The sequence below is a fragment of the Protopterus annectens genome, chromosome 10.part0 (genome assembly GCF_019279795.1).
Source record: "Protopterus annectens isolate FY-2018-M chromosome 10.part0, PAN1.0, whole genome shotgun sequence".
NCBI classification, from domain to species: Eukaryota; Metazoa; Chordata; order Ceratodontiformes; family Protopteridae; genus Protopterus; species Protopterus annectens.
This window is the reverse complement of record NC_056744.1, coordinates 871,040,267-871,062,531: the sequence shown is the minus strand read 5'-3', so window position 1 is coordinate 871,062,531 and position 22,265 is coordinate 871,040,267. Positions and strand designations below refer to the sequence as shown.

At 37.9% G+C, this 22,265-nt stretch overlaps 1 protein-coding gene across 2 annotated transcripts in view; it reads left to right on the top strand.

The window, feature by feature from the left end:
• GLMN (glomulin, FKBP associated protein) overlaps positions 1-22,265 on the top strand; it is a gene marked incomplete at its 5' end in the record, with an annotated part of 1,643,959 nt that overhangs the window by 1,061,026 nt on the left and 560,668 nt on the right. The window contains 1 exon segment of one of the 2 annotated variants that reach the window (XM_044085669.1): positions 678-765. Within the exon segment in view, the coding sequence (XP_043941604.1) occupies positions 678-680 (3 nt within the window). The 3' untranslated portion in view covers positions 681-765. 2 annotated transcript variants of the gene reach the window in all.

Below are 22,265 nucleotides of genomic sequence, written 5' to 3'. Positions count from 1 at the left end.
AGTTAAATAATGCATTCGCCAAGTTTCTTGAAGGTTAAAATGTACTACTGAACTCATTCAGTCAGATAAATCATGACATGTGGAATACTGGTCACTAAGTGTCACTTGCCAAACTACTGCAGTGGAAGCACTTAAAACTGGTACTGTAATGTTTCAGTGATGATCAAGCGTATATCATACTTTGCATAGTTTATCATCTGTACTCAAGTTTCAGGAGGGTGAATAAGTATATTGGCATAGGTCTATACTACAGTATAACGTTGTTGAGCTTAGTATACAGGAATGTATTGATAGTCCTTTTATTTTCCCATAAGTGCTTGAACTTTTGCACCCCATCAGCCTGTGTGGTGACCCTCTTTTCCCTCGAAGAATACTATCTTATTAGGTTTCTCATATTAGAATGGTCAACAGTGGGGGCAAAATCCAGATGTCTAGAAATCCTGAGCTATAACACTCTTATCCTGGGGATTTTACTTGCTTTAGACCGTAGCTTATTTGTTCAGATAGCAAGGAGAATAGGATGTACATATATTTATGTTCCTGCATGCCATGAAATAAGCTGTTATGTGCAGCCTACCCCATAGTTATTGAACATGCTTGAGATTAACCCATGATCTTTTCCAGGAGGTTAATCTACTTTACAATAATTTGATGTTCACCATATTTCTCTGTTGCAGTAATAACTTCCTGGGATTTCCTGCTGCAGAAGTCCTTCACCAGCCCAAATACCAGAGATTTACTCCCCTTTCCTAGATCCAGTGGACACCCTCCCCTCTGATGTCAGGACATTGGATATAAGGACCATCAGATAGCACTATTACTTCAGTTTTTATTGCTGTCGGAGCTCAATGCAGCCTTCATTGAGTACATTGGTTGGTCCAAAGCCAGAGAGAGAACAACAAAAACTAAGTACCTCAATGGAGAACTTGTTTTTCATGTAGTCTACTGTATTTCTTATTAGATGTCCATGTTAAGACCAATATTTGCTTAGTATGGGAAACAAATCCCTCATCAGGACAACCGCTCTCTCTCTTTATTTTGCCTAGATTCAGAGCACAACTTTTATATAGGTTTGTCTTTCAGATATTTTACATATTTTTAATCATTTATATCATTTTTAGAAGAGGATGAAATATATATGCATATATATTTTAAATGTATTATTGTTAGCTTTGGCCGTGTCATGATGATCTTATGATATATAATGATGGATATTGTTTTGAACACTTGAAAAAGTACATTGGTGTTAAAACTTGTATGTTTGTAGAGCCATTGGCAAAGAAAATAGGGACTCAGAAATACAACAATATAATTGATATGGTAGTCAAGAAAAGTTGGCTTTATTTGCAGATGATATTATTTTGTTCTTGATAAATTCAGAAAAGGACATCTCAGTGTTGTGGAACATTTTGAGACAGTTTCAAGTCTTTCTGGGATATAAAATTGTTAAAGAAAAAACAGAGTCTATAGCCTTAAATTATATACCCACTTATGAATTGGTTCAGTAATACACATATTTATGGGGACATGATAAAGATGAAGTATTTACAGGTATGGATTAAAAGGCTTCTGTTACAGCAGCTAAGGATATGTTGGAAGATACTAAACAAAAGATAATACAAAAACTGAGAAAATGGGAGTTCTTACTTATGGATATGAAAAGTAAGAAACAAGCAGTGAAAATGTTTTTAGTCCCTTTAGTCTTGTATATGGGTCAGGCATACTTTTATTAACCTGGGGAGAAGTTGTGTACAATTATTCATAAGGAATTGAAGTAATTTATCTTGGAGGGATAGAGGGCAAGAGTTAAGTGGGATAACCTGATCCTTCCAATAGAACAACGTGGTTTAGGTTTACTTGATTTGAAGGGATAATTTAGAGCTTCACAGTTAAGTCTCATATACATAACACAAGCAGAAGGTTATAATTCAAAGTGGAAATGGATGATGATGAAGCAAGGGGGGATTTCAAGAAATAGAAAGAGAGTGGGATTTTGGATGCAGATCCTTAAGGAAAAAATAACAAGCATAAAGAATGTTATATTCATAAAGAAGCAGAATGTATTCTAAGAACTAAGCCAGTATGGGAATGGAGATAGGAGATTTTGCCAATAGGGATGACTGCAAGTAAGGGCACAGAAAATAGGCAAGAGAGGGCTGGAATTTACAAGAGAAACCTAGCAAAGTAACCAAGATATTGGGAGCAAATAACTCAAGCAGGAAAGGTAATAGAGTGGGATTTGGCCAATGAGGCATTCAGACTGCAGCCTAGAGACTGCCTTCTCTACCATGGCTTGATCTCAGAGTACAGGCAAAGAGAAAGGAAAGTGGGATTTTAAGTGAAAGACCTGCTCTTGTAGAGATTTTATTTGAATGTAGAACAGAAGTAGATATTAAAAAAAACAGACAATTAGTAGGACATATACAATATTGCATGATGACTATAACAATCATTCAGAGGAGGTGAAAAGATTTGGAAGACAGACTGGAAAAGTAGTTTACAAGAATACAGTGGGAAGACTTATTCATTGCTCCCAAGTATGCATCCTAGTCCAAATGGTTTAGGATATTTGCTTGGAAGTGTTTGCACAAGTATTTTTATACCCCAAGAAGACTTTGAAGATTTTTTTCTGTGGTAAATAGCAAATGTTGGCAGTCTGATGAAGAAAAACGAGGTAAGTGGGAGTATATGTTTTGGTAGTGTAATGAGCTGGCAGATTTTAAAAAATCCCTACAGAGTACTCTATCAGAAATATTGTGTGAACAAATGTCTGTAAGTAAGGAAGTGATTCTTTTGAGCTGGGATACAGGATCTGAATTGCCTAGACATAGTAAGGCCTTATTAAGTTTAATTCTGTTAGCTGCCAAAAAGCAATTATTAGAAAATAGAAATCAAAGTCTACACCAAATGTATTTGAGGTAATGAATATTTTAACAGCGATAAAGAATTGGAAGATGAATCTTTAGAAAAGGGAAGGAGTAAAACTGCATAGAAGTAAATGGAAATTGTGGAAACAATACATGCATAATCATGTTCTGGAGGAGGAGTGAGGTTTAACGGATGGCATGAATTCAGCAATGTTTGTAATGTTGGACTGATGATAGTAGCAAAGAAAATATATGTGATGTATATTGTATTTAAATGGAAAAGTGTAAAAATAGATTTTTTTTTCTGTTAAAGTATTTTTGCCTATGTCTTAAGCGATAAATGTAATAAAGGTGTTTAAAAAATTGTGTGTTGTTATATATTATATTTTTATTATTAAACTTTTGTCCCTACTCCTATAGTATTCCTTGAGCCAATTTATCTTGTTTTTTGTCTGGAGCACAACATGCCCTACTGTGCCCAGTTATTTTGATTTTAAGACCATTAAGCATAGGACCAAGTTGCTTGAGAAGTTTATAGAGATGAAAACAAGAGTGTCATTGGCCCTCATGTGCCATGGTGTTTGGTTATTCTGAAATGGCAGTCCCTTGAAAAAGGAAGGAGAAGCATCTGAAGACAGGGTACCAGGCAACAACTTAACAGTGTCTGATAGTTCCCTCAGGCTCGGTACTTTGTATGGGAAAGAGTTGGATTTTCCCTACAACAACTGAACATGTGACCAAGACCTCTGATGAGACCTTTGTGGTGTCTGTCATGCTGTCAGTCTTCTCCACATCTGCTAGGGTGTTGGTATATATATAAATAATTAAAATGTGTAAAAAAAACTAAAACTAAGTGTTTTTGCAGGTAGCAACACCCCTCTTCTCTACACTGCCTTCCTTTTATATTCTGACTTCAAGGTTCCAAATGTGAGAAGGCCCAGTCATTATTAAAGTGGGCAGATAATGATTCTTTTTCTACTATCCATCCATTTTGGAATGTAGTAAATAGCAATTTATCAAGCCTTTACTCATTGCACCAGTAACTAGTGAACAATATAGTAATAAGCAAACAAGTCTTCAAGCAGATACAGCTTAAACAAACTGAAAGTGAGTAAAGTCAGACAGTCATACTCTTTTTTTTATGTTAGGAGTACAACAGAAATGTGTCTCCCACAATGGTTGTGTGAGGCTGGCTGATGATGTGTCCAAGTGTGCACATATTTAGTTTCTCATTAAGTGCACTGTTCACTCCAAGGCTCATGTGTGTGGTGGCCTCTGTTAAGAATTATCATTATTATAATTGTCAGGAATCATTTTTAGAAGACACTGTTTTAGGTGATGTTCATTGTGTTTCACTGTTGCAGTCATTACTCTTGGGTTATCCTGCTGGCAAGCTACCCGCAGTCGGCCTGAATTCCAAAGTCTAGGTCCGGTAACGGTTGCTGTCACCTCTTCCCTGACGTCAGTGCGCCAGGGGTATAAAAGATGCAGCCGACGCCATTTTCTCCAGTCTTTCTTGCCGCGCAGTGCACAAAAGCAGTTCACAAGTGCCGGTCGGCCGACTCCTGAGATTTTCAAATCCGAATTTCAGAACCAAAGTCTTCATTAAAGCTAAGTACCCCGTTGGGGAAACTTTTTTCTTGCTCCAGACCGATGTCAGAAAAAGTTAACAATTGTATTTCTTGTGGGAAGCAAATACCTCATAAGGATTTTCACTCTTACTGTATTCCTTGCCTAGGCCCTGATCACAATGTTGCTAGCTGTCGGTTTTGTGCTAGATTTAACCAACGCACTATTAAGCGTCGGTTTGATTTTGCATTTCACTACTTTGGCCGAAGATTTAATTATATAATGCCGTCGGAACAGCCGACGACCGGAGTTTACACAAAACGCAAGGACAAGGAAAAGAATAGGCATCCAAGGTCCAAAACCGACGACGAGGCCTCTGTTAGGCCAGTCGCCTGTTCGCCGGTTCTCAGTGAGGTGATTTCGCAGCCCCAGGCGCTCACTACCTCAAAGCCTCAGGCCGTTTCCGACTCCCACGTGGAGCCAACTGGGCCTCTGGATACTCAGGGTATTGGACACTCAGAAATCATTCCCTCAGATGGGTCCAGAGCCGCTGAGCAGGCATCGGCTTCTGAGGGTGTCTTCAGACCTACACAATTATATGTTAAACCATCTTCACCTTCAAAGACAAAGACTAAAGCAGCTCTAAAGACAAAGAAACAAGTACAGCATTCTCCTACTCAGACTTCCATGCCTAAAAAACAGATGCTTAAAATGGCCGAAGACCTAATTACTTTGATCAGGGGTTCCCATCGATGGGCCTAGGCAAGAGACAGAATATGATACTTCTGATCAGGTTTCTATTTCGTCTGATTCCTCTTCCGGCCTGTCCCCTGACTTTTTCAATTAAGATTCATGCCTCTGCCATTTCAGCCCATTACAACACGGAACCACCTATCTTTTCTCATCCTTTAAAAAGGCAGTACCTCAGAGGGGCCAAAAACATCAGGCCTCCAAGGAGAACATCAATTCCGGCATGGGACCTCAATTATGTCTTGGAAAACTCACACTGCCTCCTTTTGAGCCAGCCCCAACAGCGGATATAAAATTCTTATCCTGGAAAACAGCTCTGCTCCTAGCAATAACCTCTGCAAGACGAGTCTCGGAGTTACAAGCACTCATGGCTGTGGAACCTTTTATCATTTTTCATCCAGACAGGGTTTCTCTGAGGACAAACCCAACCTTTATGCCTAAGGTGGTGTCCATTGTGGCCCTCAACCAAACCATTCACTTGCCTACCTTTTATCCAAACCCACAGAACAAGGGTCAAAAATTCTGCATTCTTTGGACATACACAGGCAGCTACACTTCTACTTGGACAGAACTAAAGCTTTCAGAAAGACTGAGCAACTTTTAGTGTCATATGCTTCAGGATCACAAGGAAAGGCTATCTCAAAACAGACTATTTCTAAATGGATAGGCCATTGCATCCATTTCTGCTATTCTCAGCATGGCAAATCAGTGCCTAAGGGCATTAGGCCTCATTCTACCAGAGCAGCAGCCACTTCAGCAGCCTTCCTCAGAGGAGTACCAACCAAAGACATCTTAGAGGCTGCAACTTGGAGTTCAGTGCACACATTTACAAAGCACTACCACTTACCTCTTTACTCTAAATCCAGAGCAGGCTTTGCCACTGCAGTTCTGCAGAGCCTCATAGCCTCTCCTAATCCCATTTAGCCCAGCCACCCATCCTCAGCTTTGGGATTCAACTTGAGTAATGACTGCAACAGTGAAAGACAATGAAGATAGTACAGTTGTGTATGTACCATAAATGTAGATGTTCGAGTGTATTCACTGTTGCAGTCCAGGTTACCCACCCACCACCCCCCTTTTTCTTTGCTGGGACTTATCTGTACTTCTCTATCCTATACAACCTACGTGGTATATTTGCTTGTAGATGACGGAAATGTTTATTTTTGTGCATGCATACTTATTGGCATAATTTTCAGCCTACCAATTTGGGGGCACCTGACATCTGGGGCAAGAAAAACCGAAGAAAATGGCGTCGGCTGCTTTTATACCCCTAGCGCACTGACGTCAGGGAAGAGGCGACAGCAACCGACGCTGGACCTAGACTTTGGAATTCAGGCCGACTGCGGGTAGCCTGCCAGCAGGATAACCCAAGAGTAATGACTGCAACAGTGAATACACTCGAACATCTACATTTATGGTAGGTACACAACTGTACTTTAACTTTCTTGTTGTTTTTAAAACAAACATTATCAAAACAGAATAAATGCCAATAATACAGATTGCCTGATGTGAATGCACAATACTAAGAGATGTAGGAAAAGCAGATCACACAAAAACTTTAACGTTAACTATATACATACCAGATTTAATAGCAGAAACAGTGAAGAGCGGGAGAAAGGTTCCCCTTAACTTACGTATGCAGTGGTAACTTAGGCACTTGCTAAACATTTGGGAATTCCTACAGAGTGAAAAATATGTGGTAGCAGTAATTACTGAAAAGGAATTAAAGGGCATTCAGGTTGAAGTCATTTAATGTTCAGCTTTTGAACATGATTCAGTACAAGTCATTAAAATGTATCTCATCAAAACTGGAGTTGATGAAGTAGAAGCAGTTGAAATTAGTATTTTTAAATCTCTGTGGTAGTTTGTGAGTTGGTTTGAACTGCGGCAAAGTGGCACCCCTTTTGAGGTTTGTCCTCTTCTAATTCCAATATGTATACAGTTTCATCTGAGCATTTAACCACTCCTGGCTGGGGCCGCAATCTGTCAAGACTAGTGAGTACAGTGTGTAGGTAGAGAGTGAACGTGAGAGCAACCACTATTTCTCTTGAAGGCTGGTTTACTAGATTACAGAAAGAGACCTCACCCCCTTACTTATTTGATGCATCATTGATAGACTGTTACAAGTCATGGGGCATAGCTCGTAGGCTTGTCCACATTCCCTCAGAGGCAGAGACAATGCCCATTCCCACCCGTTCACTTAGCCAGGCTGCTGTTCTTGGCTCTTGGCTGTTGTCTCCAGTGAGACTTACAAAACAGCCATCCCCTGCCAGCTTGTCATCCCTGTGCCTCCACACTGGAAGATAGGCAACCATGCTGACCTTCTTCATTCCTGTCTTCCCCCATGCCAGCTCTTCCCTGTGCCTGGATCACTAATTGAAGTTTGGTTGTGCAGGTCATAGTAAATATTTTATCTCTGTACTCGGGTGGAGATGTGTAAAAATCAGGGACTTTGTAGAGTTTCACCCCCTTATCCTCCAAGTGTTAGAAGGATGCCCTAACCCCATGCATTCTAACTTACCTTTGAGGTCATATAGCTGTGGAGTAAATGGGCTAAATGCTGATGACATACCATCAAGTATATCATTTCATCTTTCTCTCTGCAATCTCATATTATGACTTCATCTCATATCAGTCTAGGTTTAGTTATGAAATGTATGTTGTTCCTGCAAGGGTTTTTGAATATCAGGCTGTGTGATGTAACTCCGGAAGCAAAATGTACAGAGTATTTTTTATGCTGCAAACATATTGGCCAGCCGTTATTTCAAATGTTTGCATTTAGTCCTGGAAGTCCTTGCTTTGCTCACATTCTGCATGAAGTGCTCCACTAGCCCCTTGGCTTGTGCCCATAGTGGAGTCTTTCTTCTATAAACAGTGTCTTGGCTTCACAGAATTATTTTAGATAGTGTCTGTTATAGTGTAGACCATTCTAAGTCCTCACTGTCTCTGGTATCCCAAAAGTTACAAATATTTTGATTTCTCATGTGCTGGTAGTACTGCTAGTGAGGATGTGCTGAATGCGTTTTCTTCAGTGAGACTCTTAAACTGATCATAGGTTACAGCTGCCAAGTGTTATTCATTAGATACTGTCTCATAAAAGTTAGTACTCAAATCTGTCCCTTTTTTAAGTTCAGACCTTTGTAACATAAACACTTTCCTTTGCTATGTACATATTGTTGAATTGTAACTAAGCTGCCTTTAAACTGCTTTTGAATTGTCTATGCTTTTAAATTGTCTATCTCTTTAAGCTTGGAAAGCATTTGCACTTTTCTTGATTTGATTGGATGATTTTATATGACATGTATTTTAAAATGGGTGTGAGTTTTTAAGAATTCATTTTGGTCTGAGGAAGCAACCAGGACAGGCTGTGAAAGCGCTTACCCTTGTAATAAAGTTTCTGTGGAATCTCATTTGGACTTTATTTGGATTTCTACTTGGATTTGAGCTCCTTTGTGGTGGTTCAGTGTTTGGAACATATTTTTGTTTTTGACTTTCCTTTGCTGTATATTTGTTTGACACAGCAGTCTTTCAACATTTCATACACACTGGAAAGTTGCATTTTTCATCTACACCAATTTAATCCTTATCCCTGGATAATGTGCTTTCTCACTAAATTTCTTCTGAGTTCCCTTATTATTATAGTATGATAAAATTATTTTCCATTTTCAGTAACTGTTATTTTTTCCTTTGCGTGTCTCACGTTTAATGTCTCAACTTTTCAGCAAAATAGTGTTTGTCTCTGTTGTAATTTTTATAGCCCTTAGTCTAAGTGCTGTAGGAACAGCGTATTTAGCAGTTATGTTCATCTAATGATCAACCACTCTAGTACGTCTTTCATCACCTTCTGTCAAACTTATAGGATATCTGGTTAAGTAATAATTAGTAATACTGCCTTTTTATTTTCAGTATTTTATATGATTTGGTATGACTTATGTTGGTTTATAGCAGATTCAAATGTGAGAAATGTATATTCAGTGTTGCATACAAATAACACTAAGTAATGAAACAACTTTCCAGAACTCAAGCAGACAATAATTGTCAACATAAAGGTGTTGTAATATGTACTCATACTTAAAAGATCAGTCCAATAATATTATTTACCTGTAACCACTGTCTAGATGCAAACCTTGTACTGCTATGATTTAGGTATGCAGGTGAAAAGGAGAAGTACCCCTGATGACACTGCATATAAGGTAGTCCCTGTCTTGAATTTACATGCCACTCTTATCCATGGACCATTTTAAATGTTAGCCAGGGAAGCCTGTTTACCTAAATCTTTGTCCTGCACTTGTCTCTAAGCAATGATGGTTTACTCGCAGATGTGAATGGCATGTTGTCTTGTCACATGGGATTTTCCACCTTCTCACTGTTGCATTTTTCTGTACAGACAACGTAAGTAGGAGCAAGGGCTGTTTCTATCATGTGCTCATGCCTCCTGTTAGCTGTACCATGCCAGAAAAGTTATGGAGTTAAATTCACCTTAGATGGCTATATCTTCTCTAATAGCACATTAAAGTCATCCTTCCATTGGCAGTTCCAAACTGTGAGAAACCAGCTTTGTCTCAGGCTGTCATTTCACATCCAGCAGTTAATCTGCAGTTCTGGGAAACATTTTTGTTTTATTCTGTGGAGGTGTAAAAATATTTATACATCTAATTCAGCTGATAGTCCCTAAATATCAGGATTTAATAACATACTTGGTTAGCCTGCAAGTCCCTAAATATCAGGATTTAATAACATATTTGGTTAGCCTGCATAACTTAATCTATCCTGTATAACCTACTTCAGAAGTTTAACGGTCTTTCCCCATGCCCGGGTAATACTATCTGGGACATTAAGTTTTAACCATCTGTTTGTAAATATGATTGGACATTTTCCTATTAATAAAAGGTTCTGTCTTGTTGCAAGCCAAAAAAACATAAGCCACTAGGCCATATGCATACCCATTTCCTGAATTTGACACTGCTTACTTGTTAGTTAAGGAACCAATAATAGAAAATTTCCATTTCTGAAGCCAAACTGCAGTCTAGCCTGGTCCCTGTCCAGACGCTTTCCATGCTGAATTCAGCCCAGTAATGTTGTCCATTGCCTGCTTTGTGCCAAATCAGCCTCATATTGAATTCTTGCTCATCATATAACTCCATACCTCTCAAATGTCATATTTTTGAACTGTTTCTCATAGAATTTGTGGATTGAAGTCTCTAAATAATGACATAGGTTTGAGTTTTAGAATTCATATACTTCAGAAAATGCATGAAACCCCAAAATGTATCATTCTGGCAACTTTTTAAGTTTAAAGAAGAACATTTAAAATTTGTCTCTGATTTTGGGGCTTTGTCCCTACCCCCTCCCCTTTTTAAACTTTGTCCAGATTTCTTGTGCTTAGAGGTTGAGAGATGAAACCCTGGCTAATTAACTCCAGTATCCAGTAATAGATTCCCAACCAATCTTGAGCCATTTGTGCATTTTGACTTATAATTGCCTGTTTTAGTAAAACTTTCTCTGTGCTGCTTATCCCTTGGCAATTGCATATGGTTAAATCTCATGTCTTGACTGCACTCCTTACGTAACACTTTATAAGTGCCTACTTACCAGAATTATCCCAGTACAACTTGAGAGACAGTATAATATAAAATCTAGTACCTGTGAATAGTATTTAACCAATAAGATCATGCACATCTTTTGGAATATTTTCTGGGGTAAAACTAGTATTAAAATCTCTCATTTGACAAATGATGTCTTACATGTTCCTAAAACTGATTCATGTGTCTCTAGAACTGTTTGCTGAAATGTAGAGACTAAATCAATCCCCAAATAAAATACTACCCTTTCTGATATGTATGGCTAGGCCCTTTTTACGTCTCTTGTTTTATCTGTTTTTATGAAACAGCCTCCAAAATCTTGCTTAGGTTCAGTTAAGTAGACTGATATGCTGTCGTCATAATAAATCATGACAGAAGGGGATGGAGACCTGACTACAACACAGCGGACCAAGGTTCATTTAGTAGCCCCAGCACAGAAGGAGCCAGACTGATGGGGAAGGGATTGAAAAAGCATGGTCTGATCTCATCTCCTGGGGGAAGATAAGGGTTGCAGGTGGACTGGAGTACATAGGAATGAGTGATTTCTTCTGAGAAAACTGAGGAACCACTTCCTGTGCCTCTGGGAAAGGGTAAGGCTGCTTGCTGGCAATGATCATTGCAGAAGTGAGGGACAGCCAGTGTGTTCAGCTCATTGCACAGTGTTTAGACAAGCACATGCAGGGAGTTAAGGCCAGAAAGTAAAAACCTTCACACTACAAGAGGGCTTATGATCATAGCCAGTAGGGAAAAAGAGAGAAAATAAAATTGAAAGTTTAGTCTCTCTCTCTCTCTCTCTCTCCTTTTCCATTTACAGTCCTTTAGGTTTGAGTGTCTCAAACTACCACCAGTGGCTCTAAATAGAGCATGAACCACAACGAATAAAACAGCAGCCCTTCTGCATTCCTCATTTTATTTCAAATAGCTTATATAACTTCACTGTTACCTTGATTCCTGCTGTGGTCTGCCCAGTAGATTGCACTCAACAAATCGGTAAAATGACATGGTAATCCAAATCTCTCAATTACATGAAACAGAACCCCCATTCAACCCTATCAAGTACCTCTTCAGCATGTGGATATGTAACCATTAATGGGGAACCTATTTTAGACCTTTTTATTGATAAAGCAGAACCTTCACTGATTTAAATGGAACAGTTTGGGAAAGAGCAGACTAATCGCTGAGCTTGCATTGAAATGAATAATTTGTAGTTGTGATTCAAAACTGATACTGAATTATAGAAAGTGGCCAGCTTGACATCATCCCTTTTCTTGTGTAATGTGGATGTAAATGTTTGCTTTCACTATGCTGGTGTCTTAACAAATTTTGAGTTTATGTTCATAAGCAAAGCTATAGCAGACCACAATTTTGTCTGATGCAAGTCATATAGTTCAGTGGGAAGCCTTCCAGTTTTAGAATATCATCTCCCACCAGGGCTATGTAAACTTAAAATAACTTCATTTTGGTAACTGGTCTCGTTAAGCCATTACTTTACGTTACTAAATTCTGAAAGATGTGCTCTCAATGTAAGTGACATGCACTGAAAAACAAGTCTTTGGAATGTGGCCTGCTATCTCAAAGTCCTGTGAACAAGGAGCCCTTGCTTTCATCTTCCTGATACTCTGAGGATGAAAATGGCTTGTAAAGATGAAACAAATTGATATAAGATTCTAGAATCCCTTTTGGGATTGTGGATGTTCCTCTCCTTTCTCCTGTGCTTAACTTGGTTACCATTCTTTCTGCTGTTACTTATCTAGGTCTTAAAAAAAGAAGTCATGTACTCACCCTAACTTTCCAATTGTGTTGTCCATTTTCATTCTTCCTCCTTATGATCCGACTCAGCTGTTTTTTTTTTTTTTTTTGGTTTTTGTTTTTTTTTACAGCTTGTGGCCACTAGAACTCTTGAGCTCCTCCCTTACCCATAATGCTCTAGCCCTGTTTGCTGGCTTATAGTTTTAGAGGAAAAATTAGCACATTGGTAATAGGAACTAATATCTGGAGCTCAACCAAAGTAACATTGGTCCTAAATAATCTTCTCATTCTTGGAGATTCCAAGAAGGTGGACGTCCTGTAAGCACCCTCTCCATGGAGCTCTTACTTTAATTCATCATAATCGGGTAACAAGCCTAATAATAGAAAGTATGAAGTGATAACGTGGACAACAGATACAGCCTTCATTGATCCATGAACTGAGGTCCCTCACTTCTCGTTCTTTGCAAGATATGCATAATTTCTGTCTCTGTACTCACATGAGATTCCTCACCATGTGTATACTTCAGGCCTAAAGGTAACAGCAGCTGTAGCTGAAATCGAATTCAGGTTACTGTCTTTTACAAGAATCAATAATGTCCAATGATATGGAAAGCATGGAGACTCAGACCACCAAAACAAAGCTGTTGACAGTAGCCTCTCCAGAAAAGGAGACTGTATCCAAAAGACAGAAATTAGCCAAACAACAGCAAGAGACAACCAAGTCTAATGCTAAACAGAAGCTGGACACTAATATACACTTGGATGATCTTAAAGCAGCCCTTTTGCCATTCCAATCGGCATTACAGGGATTTTCGGATCAGCTCTCTATCTTTGGAGATAAAATTAATCAGATTATGGAACGTATGGACCTCCATTGAAAATAAAACGAAAGCCAACGAATACTAACTGGGTCTACTAAAATACGAACTGACCGCCAAAAATGCTGTCCTGTCTGACATGCAATAAAAATCACTGATCTGGAAGTGAGAAGCCGGCACAACAATATTCTTATTAGGGGGCTACCAGAAAAATATGAGGACAACCAGTTACTGAAATTTGTCAAACAAATATTTACATCCCTGCTACCTGTTGGAGAAAGCATCAAGGAGATAACAATCGAGAGGGCTCATCGTGCTCTGCATAAAAATCAGAATCCAGACACTCAAGACAAGTTTACGTAAAGCTCCTAAACTTCCAAGATGTTCAAATGCTAATGTCTGCCGCAAAAAAACAAAACCAAGTAATTTGGAATGGTCATAGAATTACCTTGTCACAAGATCTCCCATTTGTAATTAAAGAAAGGCACCAGAAACGATCACCTTACTGTGCGGATCTTATTAAGCACAAAATAAAGTTTGAAATGCGCTATCCCAACACCCTAATTTGTTTTCACAATGATGTTAAAATTGCAGTTGTCTTACCTAAAGAAGCGAAACCTGCCTTTTTAAAATGTTTTGGCAAGGCTCTGGAACAGTGATTGTACTGTTATTCTTTGAATTTGTAGATTATTGTGTTCATTGGAGTTGCATTGGTTTTCTCTTTTCTATAGCCTTGTCAATGAGTCTCCCAATGAAGCGTGAATTAAGTTAATTTTATATAACCGGAAGTTCCTCCTGAGGCTGTGTAAGGGTGCCTAGGAACTAATGTCTTGATTGCTGTTGGAGGCAGGATCTGAAAGGATAACAACTTCCTATTCCTTCACTTAAAGTTCACCTCCAAGAGCCTTTGCAACTGTAAGGAAGTCTAAGAAGGTGAATTGAATTGCTTGTTTATACATGGCGCTCATCTTTGTACCTAAAGTAATTAGGAGTTATTTATGATGCCTCGACATATCGCGACTCAGAAAATTTTGGCAGGATCTTTAAAATATAATTTAACTCTTGTGTTAAATGTCCTCTCCAAAGGTGGATCACTCGTACTTTTTATTTTTCAGTCTCACAGCCTGCAAGTCGGAACAAATTGAGATAGTGTTCATCATTTTTTGACGGTCTCAAGTTGAGTTAAATGCTTTTCTATAGCCCTGCTTCAGCAAGAGGATCTGAGATCTAGGTGTCAAGCTGTGACATTTTTTATCTAACTCGGGTATGTGTATTGATTCCTTGATTCCTGACCTAATTTGCTTGCATCAAAGACAAGCTTAATGAATAAGTCATTCAAACCTTGTATATATTAGAGTTCTTATGGCTATGTTATGTATTAGCTTAAAGAGACCCAGACTGGTGGTGCAAGGGTGAAATTAAGCCCTCGCAGCCCACACCATTCTGCACTGAAATTTATGGGTTCCAGACTGTTTCTGTGGCTACTGTTCAAGCAGTGACATTAACTCCCTTTTTTTCTCTCTTTTCCAACTCAAGACCTGTTGGGGTGAGCAGGGAACATGTGACACTATTTCTCTATGGCTGTTAAATCTTATTGACAGGCTCTTCGTTGATGAGGAGCCTGTTAGCTCCTAATGAGTTCTGGTTAAAGTATCACTATCTCCCTGTTATCAAAGGCTTATCTTGGATTAAGTAGGGGATTCAGTCCTGGCTGTCAGGACGCTATGTATTAACTATCTGGTACAATTGGTTTATTACGGTTAATGTTCTCGGATACTCAGGGTTACCAAATGACTTCAGTGTTGCCTACCTGTTTGGAGTATTTAATGCCATGGTTTGCTTTCTCCGTTTTTATTATTTTCCTTTTTTTTGATATTTCTTATTTATGAAACTGTCTAAAATGCACTAGAACCATTGTAACCAAACAAAACTCTACATATTGCTAATATGGGCTTTCCAATTCAATGTACACAGGAGGACCTAGGTTTGGTTCTGTTGTATAGTATATATTGTCCTCCTACAATGCCTAAGAAACATTGCTTCCTTCATTGATGAGAGCCTAGTATAGTGTCTCACTATGATTTCATGCTGATTGAGTTTCTCTCTCTCTTAGAATTCAAATACTATAAGGGTCAATCCCACCTAAATCTACATATCACTTGCTTTATACATAACAGATGGGAGTTGGATTCGTATGGCATTAACTTCGACCAGACATTCTGGGATTAACTAAATCAAAGGCAGTTTTCTTTTTCTTTTTTTTTTTTTTTTTTTTTTTTAAGTGTTTTTCTCGACTACGCTATACTGTCATTTAGAGGAGCTGTGGATTCCCAAGTAGGGCAGGGGATGGCTAATCTAGGAGTTGCTATAGGATTGTATATTAGTTTAAGTGATACACTTGAGATGAATAGGATAACCAGGATCAGGTTACATCTTTATATTAATTAGTCGATTCAGGTTTTCCGAGTTTTATGTAACCTTTCCCTTTCAAGTTCTTTCAAATAGCAATGGTGGGTGGTTAGGCACAGGGTAGTTTTGAAAGGGCTGAGTGCTACTGTTCAAGATTATGATTTTATTTTACGTATCCAAATTGTTATGGGAGCCTTTAAGAAATACCGCTATTTATTTTATTTATTTATTTTACATTTGTTAACCGGGAAAGTCCAACTGGATACATATCCATTTTCATTGGAGGCCCGGGGAGAAAAGCTCCAGAAATGCAAAAATAATTTAACAAATACAGTTAAAAATATAATACCAACAGTTCAGATAACAATTAATACAAAGAAAGATTGCAGGAGATAATAAGCGGAGAGAAAATTAGGGAGTAAGTTTGGGTAATAAGGTGTAGGGAAAAATATAATAACTGAGTAGAAATGCCACAAGAAATGAAGAGAAAAATATAAAGCAATGAGCATAATAGAGAAGTAGCCTGAGGAGGGAGATTAACCTGGGCTAGAGCAGGAACATATCCAGTGGTTGGGGAAATAAGTTTTTGCTGCAATCTTAAATTTTGTTAGATAGGGTTCCAGGGTTAAGTCAGGAGGAAGTGAGTTCCAAATTTTTGTTATGTAATTGGAGAATACTGAGTCACCGGCGTGATTGCAAGATTTAGTGGTTTTTACCATTAATTTATCAATAGATCTCAGTGGTCTGGTACTGATGTAAGGGGTAATTAAGGGTTGTATACCCGGAACTCTGTCTGGTTGGTTACATCAAACTATACCTTGTATTGTGTAAGCCATTATTTCATCCCTTACAATGTGGACAATAGATTCATGGAATGTGAGAGAATTATAAGATAAGAACAAGAAAAAACTCTTGATGCACCTAATTTTCAAATCTGAAGCAAATATATGTTTCCTACAAGAAACTCATATGTTTGAGGAGGAGTCGAAGGGAGCAACAAGCAGAAAATGGATAAAATCTATCATTGCAGCTGGGGAGAGCTCTGACTCTAAAGGGGTTGCTATTATCATTAAAAATTAATTTCAGGAATCAGTAATAGAGCATAAATCAGATGTCAGTGGTAGGTGGTGTCATTTTACAGCCCTATCCCTGTCAGAGAGAAAGCCAATCCTGTTCCTTAATATCTATGGCCCGTGTGTAGGACAGCAGAACTTCATCATGGAAATTTATCATTTATTATGTAAGTTCCCTAACCATTATTACATATTAGGGGGGATTGGAATGCAGTCATTGATCCAGGTTTAGATCGTACCAGTAACCCCAACTCACAAAGTCTCCAAGCATTGATCACGTTAGCTGAACTTATATTGGACCTATACTTGATTGATCCTATCTCATTTGGAGATGCTCTGGACAAAAGCAATATATATACTTACTACTCTAAATGTCATAATTCCTGGTCAAGTTAGACTTTTTTTCTCATCTCAGAAGCTCTGACAGAAGGAGATATTAAAATATTCCTCTGAACCCAGATATTTATCAGATCATTCTAGGATTACTTTGAAAGTGAAAATACCTGACAATCAAATGGGGGGGGGGGTCAAGAGGTATACTTGGTCTCTGAATAATAACCTACTTCTAAAATCAGATATAGTCTGTGTGATTTTGGACATATTATCAGAGCTAGAGGATAGCATGGAGTTTATTAATATTCCATATGATATTCAGTGGGCTGCATGCAAGACGAGGCTGAGAGGATTATTAATTCCGAAAGCCTCTTACTTAAAAAAAGTGGCAAAAGACAAAGAAAATGAATTAGTTGCTAAACTTAAGGAGTTGGAAGGAGAGTATCAGTTGAACAATAATCCTGATATCGAGAAATCAATAAATTATGATACAGAATTTTTTTGAACTACACCAACACAACTCCTCTCTTCATGAATTAAAATCCGTAGCCAAATATTCAGAATGGGCGCAGGTCCCATCTAAAACATTGGCGAGAATTATTGAAAATAAACAAGAAGCCTCTAGAATATCGCTACTCCATTATCCATTATCAGGATAGGCTATACAAGTCAGATATCCAAATACTAGAAATATTTTGGCAAATGTATTCAGAGATTTATGGTGTGAATATTCAACAAACCCCTACCGTGGAATCTGAAGGATTCTTCAAGAATCTCACATTCCCTAAACTAAATGAAAATCAAATAGCAGTCCTTAATGCCCCACTCAAGCAACAAGAAATGATTGAGGTTATAGAAAAATTAAAACCAGAGAAAGCCCCGGGCCCGGATGGATATATGCCAGACTTTTACAAAATCTTCAACCAAAAACTGTCCTCCACCCTCTTGAAAGTTTATGAATATATCAGTCTAAAGGGAATAACCGATCACTACCTGAACATATCTAAAACGATCTTTATTCCTAAAAATAATTTAGATAAATCCAACCCGCATAATTATAGGCCAATTTCTTTGATTAATGTAGACATCAAAATTCTTTCCTCGCTGCTAGCTGAGAGATTGAAAAAAGTTGCGCTGGATATTATTTCTCCAGATCAATCTGGCTTCTTATGTAATAGGCACACTTGGGGCAATACCTTAACCCTAGACTCCATAATTCATATTACTAAGAGTGAGAGAAACAGAGAAACCCAAGATGTGCTCTAGTCCTAGATGCCTGTAAAGCTTTTGATAGGGTCAACTAGAATTTTCTTTTCTCGGCTTTAGCTCAATTCAACATACCCAAAGAATTCATTAATTTAATTAAAACTATATATAATGACTCACGCACTTACCTGTACATCAACAAAACTCTATCAAAACCTATAAAATTATGCAATGGAATGAGGCAGGGTTGTCCTCTTCCCCCCCAACTTTTCAATCTATATATTGAGCCCTTTTTCCATTACATCTCCCAAAACACCTTCCATTCTATTCCCAGATTTTTGAATACCCAAATAACTTTATCTGCCTTTGCCGATGATTTAAATATCTATTTTGAGCACACAACCACTGACCTGAACAAATTAGCTAACTCAGTCGAGGTTTTTTCAGGGTGTTCAAATTATAAAGTCAATCAAAAGAAATCATTAATCTTCCGTATTAACCCATTAAACCATAAAGAATATTCACTGGCTCACTCTCCCTTCAAAGTTGTATATTCCTTCAAGTATCTTGGAATACAATACGAGCATAACCACTCATCCATGTATCAGAATAACCTACTAAAGCTATAGAACAGTATCACACAAGATATGCATAGATGGCAACAGCTAAAACTTTCTTTGTTATCTAAAGCAGCAATTATCAGGATGAATATCTTACCTGAACTGCTCTATCAGTTCAATGCCTCAAGATTGGCCATCCCAAATATTTTTTTCCAGAAAATCAATAAAGATCTGACTAAATTTTTGTGGTTTTCCAAGTCTGTTAGAATAAGTTATTTTAAATTAACATACCCAAAAGAGAGAGGGGGTTTGAGTCTACCTGACTTTCAGTTCTATTACTGGATTATTTGTGCTAACAGGATAATCTCAAACTCAAAATTCTGTCCTAAAAAAGACATCTGGTCCCCAGCATAGATTAAAATCTGGCATAAAGACCTGAGTAGCCAAATCATAAACCCCAAAGCTTTACCTTTCCTAACCATAACAAACCTTAGAAACTTTAATATTCTGATACAGACAGTCAAGACTTTCCAAGATCTAATAAAATCTCAACCTGGATAAAGCCCTTCTCTTCCTTCAACCTCTGCATATGAACCCTAACATCAGACTCCACAATAAACTACTTAACCTTTCAGATTATCCTCTAATCAAAGACTATACGATCTGGGACATTCATAAACATAAGGTGAAATCACTGGAAGAACTGCGTAACTGTCTAAATTTAAGTAAAAATACAGTATTATTTTGAGACAGATCAGAGAGCTCATCTCCAGACTTACTGATAATACTTCTATCATCGAGAAAGATTTAACGTGTCTAGTGGACATCTTTGATAGTTTATCTATCAATAAAAGAATGTTATCAAATATCTACAAATTGGCCAGGGACGTCAACTATCAATCTGCTCTCTTATTTTCTAAATACTGGGACCAACAGGGACGTGATTTAACTGTTGATCAGAAACTCATGGCAATTGATTCTTCTATTAATTTAACCCCATTTAAGAAACTTGTTTACACACAACTAATGATTAACAATAACACCTACGTCACTCCATCCATCTTGAATAAAGTTAATGCTAATGTCTCCCCATCCTGCTCATGCTGCTCCTTCCCTCAAGCAGACCTTCTGCATGTTCTATGGTTCTGCAAACATTCGCACAAGCTTTGGTGCTCGCTTAAGGTGCGTCTTGAAAAAATGGGATACCAAAAATTGACCCTTTGCTGGGAACTAGTGGTTCTACACATTACAGACCGTAAGCTATCTAAATTGAAACATCATGCTCTAATTACCCTGTGGTTGCTAATCAAGTTTTACATAACTAAAAATTGGTTAGATCGCTCCAAACTTTCTTGGAAGAAATATCCTTTCAAAAACTGATTATAAGAAATATTAATAAACAGGCTTATTACCAAAAATTTTGGGAAGCTGGTCTTTGACATCATTCTAGAGGAATCATCTTGGGTCAGTACCAATGATCCATTACCCTGAACTCTTCACACCTAGTCATATATTCTATACACGTCTATGTTATGTTCTAAGTGAATTCTATCTTATTTTGTGGATATTAGGCTCCCTTTTCTTGAATTTAGTAGCACTGTTGTAAATGGTGCATAAAGTCGTTTTTTCAATGGTTTGATTGTTGTTTCTAGTTTTATTGTATCCACACACATGTTTATTATTGTTCTATTTATATGTCTGATTATTGGTTTTTTTTCCTGTTTTTAATGCATAAAACAATAAAATATTATTGGAGAAAAAATAATCTTCTCATTCTTCCAGAAGTTAATAGCTAAAAGGTAGGGGGTTGGTGGGAGGGGAGTTCAGGAAGAATGAAAATGGGCAACACAGATGGACCTCTATGATGAGTATATAACATCTGATGCTGTCAGTTTTCATTCATTCCTCAACAATAGGGACAGAGTCCCCAGCTACCTGAATTCCAGGGAGGTCCCTAAGGAAGGATATTCCTGAGCACTGTTGAGACAAAGGCTGCTGATCCCCTAGAAACCAGATCCAATTTGTAATGAGTAATAAAGTTATGAGTATTAGTGCAAGTTGTAGCCATACAGATATTGTCCATGGAAGACTTGGATAAAAATACTGATGAAGTTGCAATGGATCTGGTTGAATGGGCTCTCAAAGATTTTGGCAAAGACAAGCCCAATTTCTTATAGATAAAGGATATGCAGTCAGTCAGCCATTGGGCAAAAGTTACTTTTGAAGCCGGCTTGCTTAATTTCGATTCCGCAAAAGAAACAGTTGATCTGTTTTTCTGAAACTCTTTGTTCTACGCAAATAGAAACATAACTGTCCATGAATGTCCAACAAATGTAAATGTATTTACCTTTGTTTGTGAAATCTGAAAAGAAAATTGGAAGATTAATAGACTGATTGATGTTGGATTATGACACCACCTTAGGAAGAAAGGAAGGGTTTGTTCGTAGTGCTACCCTATCTCTATGGTATGTTAAGTAAGGAGGCTTAGAAGACAAGGCTAGAAGTTCAAGAGGAGCAGAAGTTATAGCTACCAAAAAGATAGTTTTCTAGGTAAAAAACTTTAGTTCACATTTTGCTGATGGTTCAAAGGGAGAATGAGTCAGAGCTTGTAATACTGAATTTAAATCCCAAGATGGAGTTGGATCTTTAAAAGGTGATCTGAAAAGAATGGGGGGTCTATACTATAAACACAAAAGCTCAAAATAGTGAATAGATCTGCATTGACACACAAAGGTTGATGTACAAAAACAGAGAAATATTGGCAAAAATGAAACCACCAAATATATTTGCTGGCCAGCAGGGTGATCATGGGGATGAGGAAATATATCCTTTTCCCCACTGTAGTGCAGTCTCAAGAGTTGGTATATTTAAGTAGGGGGGTGGGTGTGCAGGGGGGCTTGCCCCCCCTGCAAAAGTGTGTTAATTTAATTTTATTTAGTTAGATCGAGCTTACCTGCATGGCGCTGTTGGTTGACAAAATACACTCTGCATTTTCATTTTCATCGATTACATTTTTCGCTCTTTTTGTACATCGACCTTTATGTGTCGATGTAGATGTATTCGCTGTTTACAGCTTTCGTGTTTATAATATAGACCCGAAGAAGGGTACCCCTAATAAAGGCCTTACAAAGTTTTGAGGAAGCTAGAGTAGAATTGTCAACTCCTGTATGAAAATTAGAAATGGCAGCTGGTTTTAATTTGAGATGATGAACTAGCCCATTCATTAAAATTTTTAGTCAGGAGCTGAAGAACATTATGTATTGGTGCTGAAAATGGGTCACTGCCTTTTTGCTGCACCCAAAACCAAATTGTTTCCATTTACTTGTGTAAATCTTTGTAGTGGAATCTT